We start from the raw sequence: 15,625 nt of genomic DNA, 5'->3' as shown, positions 1-15,625 counted from the left end.
TTACACGTCTTTGATATGTAATATTTTGATAAAATATATATGTTAATAAAATAAAAACATTTAAATCAAATATTTTTGTTTTACTTTTGCTTGAACCGAGATGTCTTTTACGTGAGCCGAGGTGTCTCAAATTTTGGGCCGACCCGTCTGGGCCGAGGTGTCCTGGGGCCGAAGTATCGTTGGGCCGAGGTGTCGTTGGGCCGACATGTCTGAGATTTGGGGCATTTCCGGTTTCAAAACATGTCAGGCCGAAAACGTAAACATCCTACGAAAGACGACAGTGTTGGTACCGCCAAACGACAAAATGTTGGGAAACAGAAACCGAAACAGAAAGCCAAGAAGAGCATTAACACAAAGGGAAAACAAAAGGGAAAACAAACAGCTACCAAGAACGGTAACAAGTCAATTCAGTATATGGTGAATTCGCCACCAGCATAAATAGTGAACTCGGCAACTGGTGATTCAGCACCTGGTGAATTCGGCATTGTGAATCTGGTGAATTCGGCACCTTGTTTTTTTTAGCTCTTTTCTGATCACCCGTCGTCCGTCCGTCTGTCCGTCTATAAACTTTTCACATATTGAACTTCCTCTCTAAAACCACCAGTCCAAATTCAACCAAATTTGGCACAAAGCATCCTATAAGAAGGCGAATACAAATTGCAGAAATAAAAGGCCAGATTGTATTCAACTTATTAAATAAAAATCAATTAGTTTTAAATGTACATTACTGTCGCCTGTCAAAAGGAACAAATTTATTTTTTAAATAATATCAATGCACTTAAAAAAAAAAAATCACTATTGGATATTCACAAATATGCTTCATATTGTCAAAAAAAAAGGTGTCACAAGGAAATTATTATTCTTAAAAATGCATCAAAACAGATGTCGCCAAATATAAAAAGATAAATGTACGTTATCTGCAAGCTGCACTTCTCAGATGACACATCAATAGTTATTACACTTTAAGTTACAAGTTATAATAATATGAAAAAATAATTTATTGACGATTAGAAGAAATAGTTTTTACCTTTAGGCTAAGGACCTTTCCAGTGTGCCAAATAATTAGCTTGACAAATTAATCTTAATTATTTTACCATGCATTTCTATTATCATGAGATACAAGCATTGTTTTTACTATCAAAATAATTAATTTATTTTACCATGCATTTCTATTATCATGAGATACAAGCATTGTTTTTACTATCAAAATAATTGCTTCTAGAAATTGAAGGAAAGCATCAGTAAAAAATTCAGATGGATGACCTGGAAGCTTATACAGTTCCTCCAATAGTAAAAAAAGCAATTTATGGCACACAAAATATTGCACTTTTCAGACCTGGAGCTACAATCCAGCTAGCAGCAGTAGTTGTCATCTCAGCCAGATTCGTCGATGTTTGACAATCTGGCTGAGATATCAGTCAAAATTTTTCAGTCTGGTCGAATCTCGCTGAGATTACAGTAGCTATATTGGGTTAAAAAACAATTTAATATAGCTTATTTGGTATCTAGGGTTGGTTTCCTAGCGTTGGTAGGGTGGGAGTGCAGGCCCACTTGTGATCATTCCTCCTCTTCTAATATATTTCAATCAAAGTGAACCTCTGTGGAATTAAAAGTTAAGAGTTTTGAACTGGTTTTGAATTACATGTACCAACCTATATAATAGCTTTTGTACATTAACACTTACCTTTGTATTTGGTATAGCCCCACAAATCCAACATTGACACTTCAGAATTTCTTTAGTAGCTGGGACCAGTGGCACATTCTCATTCAGTTTACCAGACCTCATCACAAATGACGGATGGAGAGAGGTGTTGTCTGAGGAGCTGGAAAAGGATTACGTCAAGGAACTAGAGAAGAAGCTGACCCAGCACTATCAGGGAGGGGACAGTGTGTACCCACCCACGGACCTCATATTCAACGCCCTCAATATGACACCACTGGACAAAGTAATTAAAACAATCTGAACATATATACGAGGGTCAATAAAAAAAATATGAAGGCTTTTGCCAAAGCTATGTTATTTAATTAACGTCATATTATCACTTAATTCAGTGGACATAATTTAGCAATTGTATCAAACAATTTGAAATAAAAAAAGGTTTATTTCTAAGAATTATTTAGAATCTAATCATGCAAAAATGAGGTCGCGGCGCAAGGTCAAACTTTGTGTTGTGTCATATTATGTTGAAAGTAATAACTCCATAAATTGGGCTAAAAACCAATAAATACTGAAACCTAAACTCCAAAATTGTCATGATATTCTCTGTACCAAATAATGCAGGGTTAAATAGATTTGTTGAAGTGCATGTTATCAGTAACTAAAGTTGACATACAGTCCTCTTTAAAATTGACTAAAAACATTGATATTGTCAGAAGTCACGGCGCAACAAAAAGGATAAACTGTTAGCTGTATGGATCTAACTCGGGGGAAAAAGCTGATAAACACTGTGAAAATGCTCAATGGTGGATAAAATAAGTCAAAAAATATTTGCACATTTGTGTTTAACTCTAACACATTTTATGGGGTTATGCTTGATGTATTTTGAACATCAAACAATACCAAAGAGAGTAGAATATCTGTGATTGACCCTCGTAATCAAATAAAAGCATTCATTTTTTTTAGATTCAGCTTGATTTAAACATATTTTTATTGTACTAAAAAACAACTGGGATTTTTCACAAGTTCCATAATGTAGACCACTCTCTCCCAAGAGAGGAGGAATTCAGCTCAGAATATCTGTGATTGACCCTCGTAATCAAATAAAAGCATTCATTTTTTTTAGATTCAGCTTGATTTAAACATATTTTTATTGTACTAAAAAACAACTGGGATTTTTCACAAGTTCCATAATGTAGACCACTCTCTCCCAAGAGAGGAGGAATTCAGCTCTCTTAGCAAGAATAATTCGTATGTTTAATTCTGACAACCTAGCAATAACAACTTGTTTGAAAAACTGATACTTTTTATTTAAATATGTAATAACATAGGATGTCAATATGTGTAAGACGTGTATTTAATATATTGCTCATTGTTATGTGTAAATAGTTTTGAAGGGGTGGGGGTATTTATAATGATCTTAATAGTTTGTATAATCATGATAATGTAAAGAAATAAGAACAGCTAGAATTTTCGGTATAATAAAGAAATGACATCTCTTCCACAAAGATATCATAATTTTCGGTATAATAAAGAAAAAATAGATGTCATTTCTTTTAATTACCATTAATATGTCTGTATTTTCTATTACTACAGATCAAAGTTGTGATCCTGGGTCAAGATCCTTATCACGATGACGGACAGGTAAAAAAATCTTATCTTATTAAAACTTAAATTTACATTGCTCAAATCAAAATTACAATGCAAAACAATCTAATACCCTGTTTGATGGAAAGTGGTTGACTGATTTCCAATAATTATAATAAAGTTTTTGATATTAAATATTGATAATTCGAAATTGTATACCGGTATTTCAAACTTTGATAACCTCTTTCTAGGCAATGGGACTTTCTTTCTCAGTTCCCGGAGACATGAAGGTACCACCATCTTTGAAGAATATTTACAAAGAGCTCAATGCGGATCCTGATATAGACGGATTTATAACCCCTGATCATGGCTGCTTGGAAAAATGGGCAAAGAATGGGGTCTTACTGTTGAATGCTACACTGACTGTGACGTGAGTACTTGAACAAAATACAGAAATAAATTATCTTTTGTTTCACAGGCTGAAAGTTTCAAATAAGGCGACAGATTTGTAATTTATTTTTGATTTAATTGCAAAAGATGCAAAGGGGAATAACTTTTTGTATTTTAACTAAAAATTTTAATATTGAGTTATTCCCCTTTTCAATTTGGATATAGCAGAGCGCTGGAAGGAAAAAAACATTGATTGATATTTTTTTTCTTTCTTAATAATTTGATACAAATAAACACGTTTTTTGGGGGGTTTTTTATTTGCAAATTTCAAATTTTTCACATAGATATTCTCACACACACTAATACAATCTCAAAAGGAATATACAATAAATAGCTTGAGGAATGTAGTTGATATAACCAGCGTACAGAAAAAGAAAGTACCATATACAAGTCTACTTTGAAAAAAATTTCTCCACAAAGACCATCTTTTGTCAAATACATGTATTTTCATTTCAGAATTTTTATAAGATAAACATTTTTCAATTTCATAAACATGTTTTTTGTTCCCAGTCCTGAAGTATTAGTTTGCTTGTCCTCTCTCATAAAGCCTAAAGCTTAGCAGAAAACAGATCTATTTTGTAACAAATACATGTACAAGAAGCAATATAAGATTGGTTCATATGATAAAAAAAAGCATGCATTCAAATTTACAAGGTTCTTGCACATATTGCAAACTTTTCTCCTAAGCAAACAAAAGCTGCTTTACATTGTATTGTTGTTAATGAAAAAACCACTGGCACTACATGGTTGTATTTTCAGAGCTCATCAACCAAATTCTCACTCTAAGTATGGCTGGCAGAGTCTCACTGATGCCATCATTCGCCTGGTCAGCGAAACACAGCAGGGAGTGGTCTTTATTTTATGGGGAGGCTTCGCCCACAAGAAGGAGAAACTGATAGATCAGAAGAAAAATGCGGTCATAAAAACCGCCCACCCATCCCCGCTGTCCTTTGGAAAGTTCATCAACTGCAGATGTTTCTCAAATGCCAACGGGGAGTTAAAGAAATTCAAGAAAAGTCCAGTTGATTGGACACTTTGATTCAATAGATTTAACCCTTGATCCCAGCAATATGTTAATCATCTGTAGTTGTGGTAATGGTGCTCCTATAAAGGGATCTTTATTCTCTTGCTTTTGCTGATAGAGTGTTATTCATCTCACTGGCTCTTAGGAAACTAGTTCTGGGGTAGTAATTAGAAAATGGCTGATGTTGACCTGAAAAATCATGAGTCATAAATTTTTCATGCAGTTCAAATATTGCAATTAAAAAAAAAAGATGTACATGGTAGGTTGTATTTTAAAAGATGGGGATGTTGTAAATGGTAAATGTTGATGGATTAAAAAGGATAGGACTTATATGATTTTTTTTTTTTTGAAATTTCATTTTCTTGATGGGGCAAAATTTGACAGATATTACTCCTTGTAAAGGAGTCATAATCATTCCTGCTAGTTATTTCTCTCAGGTGTTATAATGCATAGAGAATATGTGTGTGAAGATATACAAACTTTCATGTTATTAAGTTTATAGGTACTATTTTGTCACTGTTAAAAATTGTGATAGCTTGCAGGGTAAAACAAAATTTCTCACAACATAAAAAAAGATATTTTGATTTAGACCTATTTTATATATATATACTATTTTTTGAAAGTCTTATTTTTTATATATTGTATACATTTTACATGAAGTTTGTGATCTCATATTTTTCTCTGAAAACATTATTACCACTTGACCAGTAGTTTGAACTCTTTTAGATACATGTATTTACATAATTTTTTTTTTATGTCTGTACATGTATATGATTTTATTCACTTCTACATTTTTATTGCTGTTTTTATGACTTTTTATCACTGTGATTTGATAAATAGTGTACTAATTAATAGATTTTTGTATTTAATAATAAACTGTTTGTGCTTTGATCCTTTGTTTTGTATGAACTGCCAATTCTCCTTTGTTTTGTATGAACTGCCAGTTCTCCTTTGTTTTGTATGAACTGCCAGTTCTCCTTTGTTTTGCGGTACCATGGACATTAGGCAAGGGGTCTACTTAAGCACAGTCCACTCAGTGTAATGCTCAGTCAGAACTCTTGAAGAGCCATTAGTCTGGAATTTCTTGAGAAACATACTCTGTTTATATATTTAGAATCAAGTACCGGTATGTAGCTTCTTTGGTTATACATGTATAACAAATAAACGATGAAAGGGATAAATGCCCCCCCACCCCCCACCCCCCCCCCGCAAAAAAAATTATAAACATAGTCTAGTCCATCAATCAGTGCTTTATTTAAATGCATGGAGTATAGATAATTAGACTGAATAATTATTCATTTTGTGGTCTTAAGCTATGGTCAAATTCACATCATGGCTGCAAAACCTATCAGTCTCAGGCAACATGTGATGCTTTCGCATTTGGACTGAAAAAATGTTATCAATGAAATTGCATGTGTACTAAAGCCAAAATATATATTTCAAATAATTATATCGCAATAAATTAAGAATAGGTGTTTGATCCTCACCAACTAGATTGACATATATTCAGCAATTGGAAGGTACAATATGTAACGTAATCTGACATAGAATTAAAAAATTGTCAATATCCATATTTTAGGAAAAAATGAAACCATGCAGAAAATCAAAATAAATGTGGTAGAGTCACACATATGGCATTCCTATGAGCTAGCAAGAAGAGTGCTGGATTTGCATGTCAGAGAACCCGGGTTCAAACCCTAGCAGAGCTCGAGGCAATAAGTGTCTCTTTTACATAAGCATTCTATATTTATAATGTCTCTGATATAATTAAATTTAACATGAAGTACATGTAAGTATATAAACTAGAAACTTCCAAATATTATTATAAACAAAAGAAGGGGCAAATAGGGAATATATAGAATGTGAATTTAACCCATTCCTGCTACACAATGTACGTGCTTCGACCTCGTGCACTTTTGATTTATAATAATCTCACTTTTACAAAAGGAAAATATTTGAAAAATGACAATGAGAAAAAAAATGAGCTCATCCAAGTTTTATGGCTCGGGAGAACAAAAGTTGGACGCGCTCGCTTTTGATCTTAGTCGCACTTTTTACAAAAGGATTATGTATGAAACTTTCACCAACTTTGAGACTAAGTGCTTCTCAGTACTTTGATTTGTCTATATACCGGAAATGGACAGTTTAACATTTACACAATTTCACGCACTTCCGGAATGTTTTCATTTGATGATAATGGAATTCTGAGAGAGAGATAAAGGTGGTATGGAGGAAACGAATTTTGATTGTCTTCCAGACGACTTGATCATCAGAATTTTTAAGAATGTTTCCGCGGAAGATCTATGTACGATATATAACGTTAGCAAGCGCTTCAGGCGGCTAGCCTTTGACAGAAGTCTCGTGAGGTGAGAATCTCCTATCGCTCGACTGTCTCCGTGTAAACCACGAAAACCATTGTCTCGTAGGATTTCAAGGGAATGTCAACAAAAACATCGCATTACATCATATAGATAAAGTCATATACTGTGTCCTGTAGATTTATCAATAGAGTTCCACCTGCTCAATGTCTATGTACATATACTGTAGTATTGATTTATCAACAGCTGATCAAAGATTTTGCATAATAATTCTGTTTATGTCATTTTCTTAAAGGGCACGACTTTGATCCCCCCCCCCATTCCCCTTTGCATTTATTAAACTTGTGCTGAGTTCAAATTATGTGATTTTCTGATCATAAGATCAATTTTCTCTCAGTTGCTGTGTTTCTATGTAATGACATATCATTGTTGTGTTTATTTCAGACATTCGGATTTTGAGCAGTGCTATGGAACCACCCCTTCCTCGTTCACTGACTACATCAAATCTAACAGCTCCATGCTAGAAAGCCTGAGTCTGAACCACTGCTACTGGCTGACTGGGCGCTGTGTGGAGACTGCTGTGCTCAAGTGTAAAAACCTGACCCAGCTCTATCTGCTAGACATTGGTCTTTCAACAAAACAACTTTGTAAAATTCTGTCCTCACTCCAAAAGCTGGAGGCCCTCGCCTTTACGGTGGCCAGTGTGGATGAATTTGACAATAATCTAAATGCCTCCGAGTCTGCTCAGAGGACTATGTGCAATATCAAACATCTGACAATTCATTTCAAAGTGGGGATCACTCCACGGACAGAGCCATCAATATCGGTACAGTTCATTCAAAAGAAGAACTCATTCATCGAGCACTGCCGAGAACTGACCTCTCTTCATGTGATGGGACATCCCAACTTGGGCTGTGGATTGCCCAAACTTCTCCTTCAACCAAATGTTGTCAAAGTCAGCAACCTCAAAAACTTAAAGCATTTGTCGCTAAATTATGCCATAGATCCAGCGGCAAGGATATTCTATTATGGGACCTTAATGTCTGTAGCCAAGCTACATCTCAAGTTAAAAACAGTCCTTAATCCTTCTGCAAATTTTAGTTCTGAAAGGAACATGGACTTCTGGAAAAACTTCTGGAATTCTCAGGATGATTTGGAGTATCTAGACTTATCCAATATATCACTGAAGAACATATTTCCAACTATTTTTGATCCAGGTGTTGTTAAAAAGAATCTGTTATATTTAAATATATCTCAAACAGACAGTAGAGAAGTGGGGATGAATCTAGCCACTCTGGGCCATGTTTGTCCAAACCTTCAAAGCTTAAATCTGAAAAACAGTCAGCTAGTGTATCTACATAAGGGGGCATTAGAGCAGGTTGGAGCACCAATAGTAAGTGCATGTATATACATACAGCATCACAACAGAACTGAAACTGACACTGCCTAATTTTGATTTTTTTCATGAAAAGCTTTGTGCAAGTTCTGTACTAAAAATTTGCGTGAGAGCCTTTGGAATATTGCACTGAAACTTAATTCATTTATTAGTTATTTCATCAAAAGTAAATAATATAAAATTCAAGCTTTCTTAGGAATTGTAACCAATTTCACTTTGTTTTGACATTTTGGGTATGATCATTTTGTGAAATTTTGTCACAGAAGCAGCAGATGACCTTTGACATTGAGGGTTTCAGCAGCTTGGTCAGCATGTGCCATCAAATTGTCCATCTTAACCTCAGCAACATTCATATCCACGAGGTCAGCGGGCTACAGAAGACGTTTGTTAACGCCCTCACCACACTAACAGGTTTGTACAAAAGTCAGGGAGCTACAACACAACCTGTACAGGTTTCTTCAAACGTTTGTTAACACCACCCTTACATGTTTGTTCAAAAGACATTTGCTAACACCACCCTTGCAGGTTCAAAAGTTTGTTAGCCCAATCCTTATAGGTTTGTTTAAAAGTTAGTGTTCTAAAGAGCTAGGACATTTCATAAAGAAAGGTTTAGACAAAGGTCAGTGTCTTATGAAAGACATTTACTGTGGTTTCATCAATATTCGTTGAATACTAATTTTCGTGGATTTCGTTGTTAAGTTCATCCATGAAATAAAATGTTCATTGAAGTGCAATTTCTACTAATAATTTGTATTGTTAGGGTCATTGACCACGAATTTACGTATCCTTGAAACAGTGATTTTCACTTTATCCACGAAAATTGATATCCATGAATATTAATGAAACCACAGTATTAAAGCTTTCACCATCCTTGCAAATTTGTGCAAAAGTCAGTGATTTAGATAAGATATTTCTTTATGACAACTTTGTAAAAATGTCAGTGCTGTCACAATTCTCCTGCCAAGATTTGTGTTGATTTACAGAGTAACTGATAGATTTGTCTTTTTCTGTAAAATTACTGTTAGATTTATGATTTTCTATTGAATTACGGACATATCTCTGTTGGTTTGTAGGGTTACGCTCTCTAGCTCTGTCGCCATGTTGCCTACGATTACAGGACTGCGAGACCAGGGAGCCCGAGGACAGTCCGGGGTGTTCACAGTCCGGGAAGAAGCAGGCCGCCTCCACGGTGATGGTCCAGTACGCCAAAAAGAGGCGGATATCTCTCCACACTGCATCCACCTCCCAGGTTCTACTGCCTTTCTATAACATGCAAATTATCTTCATCAACTGAAGGCACATCTGTTTTAAATATTGTTGCTGTTATTGTTTTGTATTCATAGGCGTTGTTTCAGTTGCTTTATTTACATTTTTGATCAATAAGACTTCACGTTTTATGATTTGAAAATGTTTTATTAAATGATAAGAAATGAATTGAATAATTTTTCTACTGAACGACATATCAAAGGAAAAATTGATATGAAAACTTTCATCAGTGTCCTAAGCGCATTGATGAAGTTTTCTGGTCAATTATTAAATTCATGAAGAGTTTTACATTGCAAAAAATATGTTATAAGTTTCCTTATTTCAAATCAAAGTCATCAATTCAGAAATAGTTAAAAACATAACATTGCAACAAAATTTTAATATATATATAGACCTATTTTGGAACCCAAATCACAGAAATGTGAATTAGTGAAAAAATACTCTTTATTTTCAATTTCTGTTAATTTTCATAGATTGCTCATCTAAAATCATCTTGAAGTGACACAATAGATACAACTGATTCAGTTCTTAGCTTACCATTAAACTTACAATCCATTGATGCTTTATCAAAGATATGACTTTTAACTCTCAAATGTTTGTCTGTCTATAAATAGCCATCGGTCTTGCCTGACTCTGAGGACACTGACCTTGACCCAGCCTCCACCCTGTACCCTCGGTGTAAGACGGGCCTTGAGTCGCTGACCGAGGCCTGCCCCCGCCTCTCCCACCTAGAACTGATCAGTGCTGGACTGGTCAGGCCTGTGATACACAGAGGGTCCATCGGACTGGCACCACGGCCCTGTGTCTATGTCCCATGGTAAGTTACCAATGTCTATGTACTAAGGTGTTTAACTCCCAGGGATACATGCTCTGTTTTGACTTGTCTGGTCTATTGCTCTTGATACCTTCACCTATTCAGTTGGCAACAAAAGTGTTTCCCCAAAATATTGCTTTTACCTTTTAAAAGTCTGGATTCCACTAATGTTATTTCTGTGTACAATTTATTTCAGTGTGGAGTCGTATGCCCTAACAGATGCAGAGTTGTCATACCTGGGACGACTCTCTAATCTCCAGTACCTACAGCTAGCTGGATTACCAGGTACATAATACCAGAGTACATGTCTCTTGCCTATAGGAGGAGGCATCTAGTCTGCTCTATTGTAATGACATTCCCTCTAGAGACAGAATTTATTACACTGACACTCTCCAAAAAAGTAGTTTATTTAAAAAAAAAAAGGAAAGGCAAATCCTTCCCCTAGAAATTATAATCAATTGTTTGAAGTCCTTACCCTAGAAATCATAATCAATTATTTGCCAAACACAAACATAGAAATGAGTCGAACTTTTGGCGTCTGATGGAGTGTTAAAGAGGATCTTCTGATGGTTGTCTTGCAGGCATTATAAGTGGATCGTTTCTGTCACACATTGCTAAGCAGTGTCCTCAGCTGAAACAGCTCCACCTGTCGTACCTAGGCCTGACCGCCCACTGTATCTACACCAACCAGCTCTGTCAGGCCTTCCAGCACTTTACCTCCCTCATCGATCTCAGGTAAAAACATGAATATTCTGTGTCATCAATCTCAGTTAAAAACATGAATATTCTGTGTCATCGATATTGGGTAAAAACATGAATATTTTGAATTCAGTTTAACCATGAATATTCTGTGTCATCGATCTAAGGTAAAACACTATTATTATGCCTTCTGTCAGTGTGTCACTATATATTCCATACTCATCTAATTTCGCATAGTGTCAAAGGATTTATATAGCGTAAGCATACTATGCCGAAATAGAGCACGGCAAATGTTTTGAGAGAAAATCTTTCAAGCGCCGACAGCGGTATTCGAACTCACGACGCCAAAATCATTCCAGGATGAAACCCAACACGTTACCGCTATGCTACATTAACCGTTAACTAAACTAATGGTGTTTATATATATATAACGTGGATGAACACGACTGACATCAAGCAATTAGAATTATTCATTTTTCATAAAACACTTCATTACTGATGGAAATTTTTAAGTTAAAGTTTCTTATAAACTTTTGAACAAATTGACTGAACATTTTTCAAAGAAATTTTACATGAGAATCACAAAAACGTTTTTTTAAATGACGCTTGATAAAGAATGTACAAGAAAAAAAATTCAATGAGATTTCGTCTGCTAAACATTTCGAGTTTTCTCGGTAAGGCCAAACGTCTCTCATTTCTTAGAACATAAACCTTTGTTGACTTTTTATTGTACAACAACTTGTTGATTAAATAAACAATCAAATCAATTGATTAATTTGAAAAAAACAAACAAACAAAAAACAGACGCTTGATTTTCCGGTGATTATATTTAGGGACTTGTCAACACTCGAATGTCACAAATACTTATAGCAAAGCACCGTCACGTCAGTATATTCAACAGTCGGCATAATAATAACAATAGTGTTGTGTTGTGCATGTACTATGCCTAAATAGTAATCAGGGTTTGATACATAGTGCACTCGCCTCCGGCTCGTGCACCATGTATCAAACCCTGACTTCTATTTAGGCATAGTACATGCACAACACAACACTATTATATAAATATTCTGTGTCATCGATCTAAGGTAAAACAAACTAATATTCTGTGTCATCGATTTAAGGTAAAACAAACTAATATTCTGTGTCATCGATCCCAAGTAAAAACACAAATATTCTATGTCATCAATCTCAGGTAAAAACACTAATATTCTGTGTGATTAAATTCAGGTAAAAACACAAATATTCTGTGTCATTGAATTCAGGTAAGATCAGAAATCTGTGTTATTGATCGCATGTAAAAACATGAAACCTATGATCTCAGTTAAAACAGGAAAATTTTGCTTGTTGCAGACAGATAGCTTACCACACACAAAAGTTACACAGGACGTACAATTTCATCTTTGTTATTGAATGCATCTGTGGAATGTCATTAAAATTTTGTCAAAAATTAAAGAAAAAAAAAGTACTCATGTTAATATTGAAATATGTTATACATTTATAAATAACAGACAAAACCATCACTTAGTAATTTTGTATGACAAACTGTGTCTTTGTAATATGAAGAGTATCATACTGTCACACCTTTGTCAGCCATTTTGCTTGTACATGTAATAAACTGTGACATCTGTAAACTCAACAAGAATTTATTGTAAAATATTCCATAGGTAAGGTTAGAGCACACAATCTTGTTCATTGTTAACCTCTGTTATATTCACAGGTTAGAGCACGCCTACTTGTCCATCGATCAGCTGTTTTGTCGGTCAGCCAGGAAGTGTAGGTCTCTGCAGCGGTTCTGTGTGGTGTCCAAGAACGGTAGTCTGGACCCTGACGCGGTGACAGGCCTGATGTCTGAGGTGAGTCCACGGTGAACCACAACAGTGTAAGGGTGAATATCACCAGCTACCACACGATACGTATCACAATACATTAATGTGATACATCATGTATCACGATATGATATACGGTGAACCACAATGATTGTACTGCTCCTGTGGCTTTCAGTCTTACCGATGGAGAAATTTTACATACTGTAGATTCCTAATCAAACTTGAGAAATTCATACCTATGTAAAATTGTGGGAGTCATCCCTAGCAGAATTTAAAATCACAATATTATTTTTCTGACAAATGTTAACTATGATATCATAACAAAAGTTAGGTGGTCATGATTTATAACATATAGGATTAAGTAATAAGGAATCTACAGTAATAGATCTTTATAGTTTTTGTTTTTAAGTATGATTTGACAATTGAAATTTTTTCTTTTGAACATGCATTACTTGTTTGTTCAATGCAGAATACTTAATTCACCTTATAACCACATGTACGTAAGTAAACCCCTGTTGTGGGATCTTGTTGTTATAGCTTCCTCGTCTGATGGTACTACAGCTGTTCACTGATTCAACTCAAACCATGTGTAAAAAACTGATGAAGGCCCTGAAAGACAGGTATGATGTCTGTTAATAAGGTTTATGAATATTACAATACAAACATGAAGGTAAGATGTGTGTCATAAAGAAATGTACAGTCCTGCAAGGGTAGTAAAGAACTCAAATACCTGTGAATGGTTATATTTATCATGATCTTGTCAAGATATACACTTTCAAATTAATGCTTTAAAGGTTTGTCAGCTCAGTCGAGTTTTTTTCTATATTTCAAGACTTGACATGATTTGACTGATACTACTCCGTCCCTGTTTTAGGTTCCAGAGTACCCGGCCAGCACTTAGTGTGACCATCTACCCTCTGTTTGACCAGGATACAGCGTACGTCATGAACAAAATCCCCACCAAACACCTGGAGGAACTGACCATATTCAGCTCCAAGATCTGTCAACAGCCTCCAGGACAGTGTAGGGTCAAGGCCAAAACCAGAGACCGCTCAGGCAAGGTCACTGTATGACCTTGACTTCAAGCTAGTGGCCAGGCAAGTTGACCTTGTCCTAAAGCAAGTGTAAAACCAGGGAATGACCAGAAAAGGTGATTGTGACCTTGACTTTTTGTAAGGGTAAAACCAGGCCAACTAGGGAAAGGTGATTGTGTGAACATGAGTGAATGCAGGGTCAAAAATATATATGACCTTGACCTTTATTTAGGGTAATTCAGAGACTGCTCAGGCCCTAGGTAATTGAAATGACCATGACTTATTAATGCAAGGCCAAAAATGTTACTTTATTTATATATTTATGGACACAAAGCATTAAATTGAATTATCATCCTGTGGCTATGTCAATGCCAAGTTTATTATTGTATGTCATAACATACATGTAACTTGAATCAATAAATTATCTTCAACAGAAGTGAGATTAGTTTGTGTCCTGAATCGCTCATCTGAACTTAAAGCCAAAATGAGCTTTCCTGATCAGATTTTGTTCTTGTTGTTTGCAGTACCGGTATTCACTTCAAGTCTTATCTTTTTTCACAAGTTTGATTTTGTTTCAACTTGGCACAAATTACCCTTGGGTGAAAAGCTATCAATTTTGTTCAAATGAAGTATCACGCCTTCTAATGATAGGTAAATAGAAATGGAGTTGAGTTAGTTCAAACCCTTCTCCAGTATAAAACTGTACGGTAGTATCCTTTTTTTCGCCTTCTGATACTTGTAATAAATGGTAGATTTAAGTCGATTCAATTCATGGTTCTCAGGGGTAAGGAGAATATCGTGTTTAGGTTCAATAGATCTTCATTGAATTAATTGTTAATTTAAAAAAAAAATTATAAAGAATGGCCAGGGAACAATTCAATATATCATATGATTTAAGTTGTAGTGTGACCACTTGTGGTTAGAAAAGTGCCCCAGTGTTCAAAATTTAAATTCAATTCACATTAACCACGAGTTGATGTTTGGTTTGAAGCTTGTTCACAGAGTACATTTACATGTAGTTGCAGCCAAGGATGTTGAGTTGCTAGAGAAAGTCTATACCGGTATTTATTTCTAAATTTAGAAAATGCATGCTATAATTTCAAAATCTCAGAAATTGATTTATAGAATATGATAATATATATGTAATATTAATTTACATGTATGTCATACCTCATGAAGCCCTAATTTGGGAAAAAATTAAATTATATTCTATTCTTTTCTATAAAGACATTTTTGCTTTACTATAAATATTACTATTTAACTGTTGTGTACATGTATAATATAATGTACTGTATAAAATGCTATATTTGCGCTGGTTTTATTTTCGCTCTGTTTAACCACTTCCTCAGTCAAGAGTTCTCCAGAAACATTTGGCGACATTAATATACAGTCATATCAAAGGTCAGTTCTGCATGTTTTTTGGGAAGCATTTTCTCCATATCCCAACATGTCCTTAGACTAGACTACATGCGGTCAGACCTCTCTCTCTCTTATCACCGATCAAACAGAAACACTTCCAAAAATACTCGCGAAACATCAACAAGGTACGTAGCT

The 15,625-nt window shown here is 35.0% G+C and overlaps 2 protein-coding genes across 3 annotated transcripts; both read left to right on the top strand.

Annotated features, from left to right (window-relative positions):
* Positions 1–182: 182 nt before the first annotated feature.
* Positions 183–5,845, top strand: LOC105346809 (uracil-DNA glycosylase). Of its 2 annotated transcripts, none has more exons than XM_066074066.1 (5): positions 183–394; positions 1,741–1,946; positions 3,254–3,301; positions 3,496–3,674; positions 4,454–5,845. In XM_066074066.1, the coding sequence occupies exons 1-5, from the start codon at positions 241–243 to the stop codon at positions 4,731–4,733; spliced, it is 867 nt and encodes a 288-aa protein (XP_065930138.1). In that variant the 5' UTR covers positions 183–240; the 3' UTR covers positions 4,734–5,845. The 2 variants fall into 2 exon arrangements, with proteins under 2 accessions (XP_065930138.1, XP_065930139.1); XM_066074067.1 differs by having other exon boundaries at positions 184–394; positions 1,744–1,946.
* A 1,041-nt stretch (positions 5,846–6,886) lies between these two features.
* Positions 6,887–14,507, top strand: LOC105346554 (F-box/LRR-repeat protein 18). Its single transcript, XM_034453989.2, has 10 exons — positions 6,887–7,084; positions 7,481–8,429; positions 8,696–8,843; positions 9,506–9,681; positions 10,313–10,515; positions 10,709–10,797; positions 11,094–11,247; positions 12,929–13,064; positions 13,575–13,657; positions 13,912–14,507. The coding sequence occupies exons 1-10, from the start codon at positions 6,945–6,947 to the stop codon at positions 14,108–14,110; spliced, it is 2,277 nt and encodes a 758-aa protein (XP_034309880.2). The 5' UTR covers positions 6,887–6,944; the 3' UTR covers positions 14,111–14,507.
* Positions 14,508–15,625: the final 1,118 nt, after the last annotated feature.

The sequence above is a fragment of the Magallana gigas genome, chromosome 10, assembly GCF_963853765.1.
Source record: "Magallana gigas chromosome 10, xbMagGiga1.1, whole genome shotgun sequence".
Lineage (NCBI taxonomy): Eukaryota > Metazoa > Mollusca > Bivalvia > Ostreida > Ostreidae > Magallana > Magallana gigas.
Note: the sequence above shows the minus strand (reverse complement) of the source record. Positions and strands in the feature narration are given on the sequence as shown.